Here is a 6,000-nt window from a genome sequence, read left to right as displayed (position 1 = left end):
GAAGGGGGTTGCCGAGACCTCTCTCCGCACACACACGCGTGGGGGGTGGCAGGGAGCTTTCGGGAGAGGAGCGTCTCCGCCTCTGGGCGGGTCTGCGCCCGCCGGGGGCCCGAGGGCCGCCGCCTCGGCTCGGCTCGGCTCGGCTCGGGGAGCGGCTGCTGAGGGGCGTGCCACGCAGCCAATGGGAGCGCTCGTCGCAGGAGCCAATGGGGGCGGCGGTGACATCGCGGGGGCCGCGGGCGGGCGGGCGCGGGAGCGCGCTTTAAGGAGGAGGTCGCCGCGGCGGCGAGGCGCGGTGTGGCGCCCGGTCCCGCATCCGCGCTGCTGCCGCTCCGGCCCGGCCCGCGCCGCCATGGAGCCCGCGCGCGTCGCGATCGTCGGCAGGTAAAAGGCTCCCGTCTCTCGCGCGGGGGTGCGGGGCCCGGCCGGCCCGCGGGGGCCCCGGGGGCGCCGTGCCCGGGAGCCCCGGCCTGCGGCGGCGTCGTTGCTCCCGCAGCCGCTCCTGGGCCGGAGCCGCTGGGGGCCGCGAGGCGTCGCGTTAGCTGCTGCCGCGGGCGGCAGGTGTCCCAGTGAGGTGTTACCTGGGGGCGCTCGGTGGCTCTCAAGTGCATGAACTCTTCGCTTCTGTGCTACGAAACGCCTGAAAGAGGGTTGAATCCGGGACAGGAGTGTCCTGTAAGGGAAATCTGGCTAGTTACAGTCGGTGCTACTGCTAAAATTCAGGATCCTCTGTGCGTGGGTGAAAATGTTCCTGTTACATTTGATTTGTTAGAAGGTGTTTCTTTACATAAGACCTTGAAAGCTCTGTGTTGTTGTGCAATAAAAGTGTTTCCTTTTACAGCAATTCCTGAAAGCCCTTCACTTTTTGCCTATATTCTTTATGTAAGTGAAAAACCAGTGGAGAAGTTGAAGTACAGCTCTGACATACTCTGATATCTGAGATGTTTTGACTTCTGTGTGAATGGATTGTGCTTCATCCTCTTGTTAAGCTAAAACTGAAGCTCTTCAACAATAATCTTGTTAAGGAGAAAAAAAACATCAGCCGATAACCAACCTGTGCTCACCGTTACTTAGTCTTAGAAGTGCAGGCAGCAACAAACTTTATCTGTGGGACTGCTTGAGGACTTGAGACACGTGTCTCAGTGCTGTCATGTGATAGTGACAAAACTTGCTGCTGTCTGTGGCACTCTGAATGCTTGTTTCCCGTAGATGCGTGAAGGGTTGGGAGGGAGAACTGGGCTCTGGTATCAGCAGCCTGCGCGAGAGTTGCACTGAACAAGGAAAAACTGGAAGCAGACATAGGAGCTCAGTGAGCAGGTCTGGAACCTTGGTGGTCAACATTTCACCACTGAATCCAAAATAATGGTGTTTAAAGTGTCAGAAAGACCCCTCTTGGGATCAAATGTACTAACATCATATTGTGATATTGCTATCATGCAAACTAGAATTATCTGTTATCTACCATTGACTTATTTTATACATTCTATACTTTTAAAGAAAATCCAACAACCTTAAAACCTATGTCACAATAAAAGAAAAAAAATTTTTTTCATTTGTCAAACACTGTATTAAGGAAATTTGCTGTCTACTTAACAACGCTAAATGCAAAGGTTCGCTCAATTTTTTTTTTTTGTGTCTCATATTTCCACTGCTTCCTGCTGCTGCCTGTGCTTCCTGTTTCATTCTATTTTTGTTCTTTATTCATTTCTTATAAACTAAGAGCTGAACATGTTCCTGTTTTCATTTCTTCCTTTTCTGATCTGGCCTATTGCCTCTATCTTTTTTTTTTAACTCCCCATGTCATCCTTTACTAAGACCCTAGCGGCCTCACATTTTCCAGATGCCAGAGGCTGCCAAACCCAAGTTTAATGCTAACAGTAATCTCAGAAATGACAGGAAATGCATGTAATGATCAAAAACTCACTGTAACAATCATGGATGTGGAGCTGTGTTCTTGTCACTGTTAAAAATTTTTTGTGATCTCAGGTTTATTTAAGCTTACTTAGTGTGCCTCAGTACTTCCATTTGAAAAGGCTAATGCCTGCTATAAAGCCACTTAAGTAAAAATGTGCATTGTTTTGAGAGACATGATAAAATTATTAGCTCCTGTAAGTTTCTTCTTTATATTTCTCAATAATGCGCTATAGGTGGCATGACTTCACCAAAAGATGTTGACAGACTGCTCCTGCATGCCTCCAGCATGGTAGGCTGCTTCATCTAAAAATAAGGGTGATGCTAGAGTTGGGTGGGTGCAAAAGTAGCCTCAAAGCCATGTTTTTCCTTTTCACATGCTTAGAGTACTGCCAGAATTGTAGTGGACCTGTAACTTAATTAGCTGGGCCTTGGTTTCTCTGATCGTCTCTGAAGCAGGTTCCCAAACTCTTGGACCAGTGGACTGCTGTCAGTCTTCAGACCTTGAACTGGACAAATGAGTTTGCAAAAAATACTTGTTAATATGATTCCATAAACTGACTATGGGTCAGAATCACAGGTGGGGAAGCTGTTGATACTTGAGTCCAAGGTCCCAAAGTAGCAGTTCTTATTCTCTCAAATTCTGCTGTCCCTTTTTTCTTTTTTTCTCATTATCTTTCCCCCAATTCTGAGAAGCTGCTGCACAGCTAGCAAAGGATATATAACTATTAAAGAGAGAGATTTTTTTTTCTTTTCCTCAATATGTAACTGATCTGTTCATCAGAATAGTGAACAGAGTCCAGACTCTATTTTGCTTCTTGCAACACTTGTCAGACCCCCCCCCCTCCCTAAAATAAATGCTTCCTTATTAATTGGCTAATATTTCTTTTTTTCAGTGGGCTGATTGGTCGCAGCTGGGCTATGGTGTTTGCTGCTGCAGGCTTCGAAGTGAAACTTTATGATATTGTGCAACAACAGATAACAGGCGCACTGGAAAGCATTCGGTAGGTCACCTGACTTGTGATGACTGGCATTGAAATAAATGTGGGATTTCTGTAATTATGAATGAATAGCCACACCTTGTTATTTGAAGGAAATTCTGTTAAGATCAGAAAAATTGTGTTCTCAGATCTCTGAATGTTTCAAGAACTCTTTAATTCTTAGGTAATGATTTAAGAGCTTGGGTTCAAGTTCTTGAAATAATGTTTAGCATAATTAGATTATCTATAGCCTATGATTAAAATACATGAACATAAAGGCTTTTGTGTAGAAAGACAGCATAGTCCCATTCAAAATGGGAGGAGGCTAATATTGATTGCTAAGGAGCCCCACTACAATTATCAGTATTCTCTATAGCTTAAAAAGTAATGTTTTGGGAATTGTAGAAGAAGAGGTTATTAGTTCTACTAAAGATGTGACTACTGATCAGTTAAAGGAGATTCCAGGACACTACTCTATGAGGAGCAAATCTGAGGGCTTGAACATGTGAGCAATTACACTGGCTTGGACCAGTAATCCTCTAGTTCTTCGCCCTGTGAGCCTGTGGCTCTAGGGCTAAAGCCTCATGCTTTAGGTACGCGACAGAGCTCCAAGTTAAGTCCTGCCTGCCTGCTTCCCCTCCCCCAAGCTACAGTGCCCACAAGTGGCTTGTCTACTCAGTAACTCTGACTAGATCTCCCAGGTATTTCTCTAACCTTCCTTTGAACCCATGTAAACCCTTTTGCGTCTTCCTTGCCAAAGGACTTTGTGTTCTACAGGTTTACTACTCACTCCATGAAGAGCTATTTCCTTTTGCTTGTTTGAACCTGGCTCCTCACTTGCTTTGTTTGGCTCCTAGTCCTTATGTTAGCAGGGGCAGTGAATGGTGGGTCCTATTCACCCTGTTCTTACCAATCTAACCATGGGTATATGCCCCATGAGAGAGAGCATTGCTAGAATGGTTCTATACACAGGCCTATATTGCTAAATCAGCATTTAATGCTAAAGTTCACGCTGTTCTGTGATCAGCCCCAAGTCAAATGCATCGGCCTTCCCCTCTTGCTATCTTGAAGGGAAGAATGCCAGCTGCCTTGTGTCAGCCAGCACAGGGAGTAAAGTTGCACCTGAAAGAGGGCTGTGGCATGCTGCACCCTGACTGCTTTCTGCAACAAGTTTTACAACAAAGCCTTGGAGGAGTGACTTTGGAAGCCCCTTGTGGGACAGTTCAGTTGTTACTACTTCTAAGTCCTGCTCTAGGAGGACACTTTTTTTAAGTTTGATGGAGGGGAACATGTCTCCCACAAATTTTCCCTCTCCCCCTTGTCCTACCCCCAACTTCTGTTTCCAGGAAGGTGTTAGTCAAACTTAATATCTCTGTTGCTAAGCCTAAATAGCAGACACTTTTGGTTTTGCAGAATTGCTGTCATAGCTGGGAGGTGACTCTGGATTATTTGTAGGAAAATAAGAAAAAAAATAGGGCTGTATGCTGTATCTACTAATGTAGACTGCAAAACTTTTTTTTTTTAAGCAGAATTAGGACTTTAGCCTTCTAAGGCTTTTGGCTTGGAAAATAGAAGCATAAAATGACATGTGATGACATGCAGAGAAGTATGTGGGTGTGTCACTGAACTTTCCTGTGCCTGCATATGCTGTCCCATAGGAGTTCAAGGCAGGCTTTGCCTTTTGCATAAGCAGTTCTTAACTCAACTTATAATTAACCTATACATCTTGGCTGTTGTAGCATCTTGGTTAACAAGTCTAGTTTCAGAAGAACATAGTTTTTTGTGACAGGAACAAGCTGTGCAGTTTCTTTGAACAGTATTTTAATGATTATATCTGTCTAAATACCCTTGAACTTGAACTCTTTTTTTTTCCTTTTTTTTCTTTTTTTCCTCTGACTTTGTAGTGCACAATCTGCAGTAAGTCCCTTTGATTTACGGATATGATAGCTGTATAAGAGCTGGAGCTTGAGTAAAAATGATCACTGTGCAAAGTTATTCTTTTGGTGTAGTAGAGGTAGGCACTCACAAAAGAGCAGCAGAGGAATGCCTGTTGAAGCTGTTGGACAAAGCCAGTCAATAGCTACTTCTCTTTGAACTTACTGGGATTTGTTTTCTTTTGTCTCTCCAAATCCCTAATACTTTTAGGGAAGTTCTTGAATTTAACATCTCAATAGTTTTCGTATTGAAAGGAGCTTTGTTTCACTCTCATTTGCAGTTCATGATCTTAGTGTATGGAGCTACTTTACATGTTAAAAAGTAAGTAGAGTGCACAGAGGATTGTTTTTAGTTTCCTTTTTTAAAAAAAGGAAAAATAGATTTGAGTAGTAAACAGCAGTCACTTCAAAAGGAACAGGAATGAAACATAAGCATTAAGTATTATGTGATTGACTTTTAGTATACTGACTCTTATAAATCCAGAACAATGAGTTACAAAACCATGTTTCAAAAGGGCATTTCAGGGTTCTTTAAGCTAATGAATTTAACTCTTGCAAAACAATGTGTTGGTAGCAGGCATGTGTAGTCCTGCTGGAAGACTGAGATAGAGACTAGGATGGAACTATGTTGATAATGACAGCTTGCATGAATCGGTGTGGAAAATCTAAAATGTACTAAAATGTACTCTGTCTGGTTGGGGTCAAAACTGAAACAAGTGAAAATACTTTTCAGGTTGCCACAATACCAGTAGACCAGATAAGGAAAGGAAATGAGTGGGTTTGCTAATGCTTGACTTGGTGTGATAGATTTACTACCTACTTAATTGTTGATCAGCGCATGGCAATTAGTGCCCTGACACAACAAACAGCATATTAGATTGAACTGGGTGTACCAGCAGCATTATTAACCAGTGTCTGCTCTAATGGAACAAACAACTTCTTCCTCCCCAACCCCCTTCTGCTGAAGATGCAAATTAATGAACAGCTTTATGCCACACTTGGTCTCCTGAAAGCCTTACTAACCTGCCTTGGAAAATGTAACTTTTCATATCCATTATGCTTTGTTCTAAGTCAATGTCATTGATTGATTCTACTTTGAATATAAGATTGCTAAACTTTAAAATTATGAGAATTAGAAGAACAAGTAGTACTCTATTCCTGAAAGTAACCCTGAC

At 43.5% G+C, this 6,000-nt stretch overlaps 1 protein-coding gene across 1 annotated transcript in view; it reads left to right on the top strand.

Annotated features, from left to right (window-relative positions):
- The first annotated feature begins 266 nt into the window (after positions 1 to 266).
- CRYL1 (crystallin lambda 1) overlaps positions 267 to 6,000 on the top strand; it is a 65,404-nt gene continuing 59,670 nt past the window's right edge. Inside the window, exons 1-2 of the mRNA XM_067290128.1 lie at positions 267 to 384; positions 2,808 to 2,915. Coding sequence (XP_067146229.1) covers positions 353 to 384; positions 2,808 to 2,915 — 140 coding nt within the window. The 5' untranslated portion in view covers positions 267 to 352. The remainder of the gene's footprint in view (positions 385 to 2,807; positions 2,916 to 6,000) is intronic.

This window comes from Apteryx mantelli, chromosome 1, assembly GCF_036417845.1.
Source record: "Apteryx mantelli isolate bAptMan1 chromosome 1, bAptMan1.hap1, whole genome shotgun sequence".
NCBI classification, from domain to species: domain Eukaryota; kingdom Metazoa; phylum Chordata; class Aves; order Apterygiformes; family Apterygidae; genus Apteryx; species Apteryx mantelli.
The sequence above is the reverse complement of the archived record's forward strand: the minus strand, read 5'-3'. Positions and strand labels throughout refer to the sequence as shown.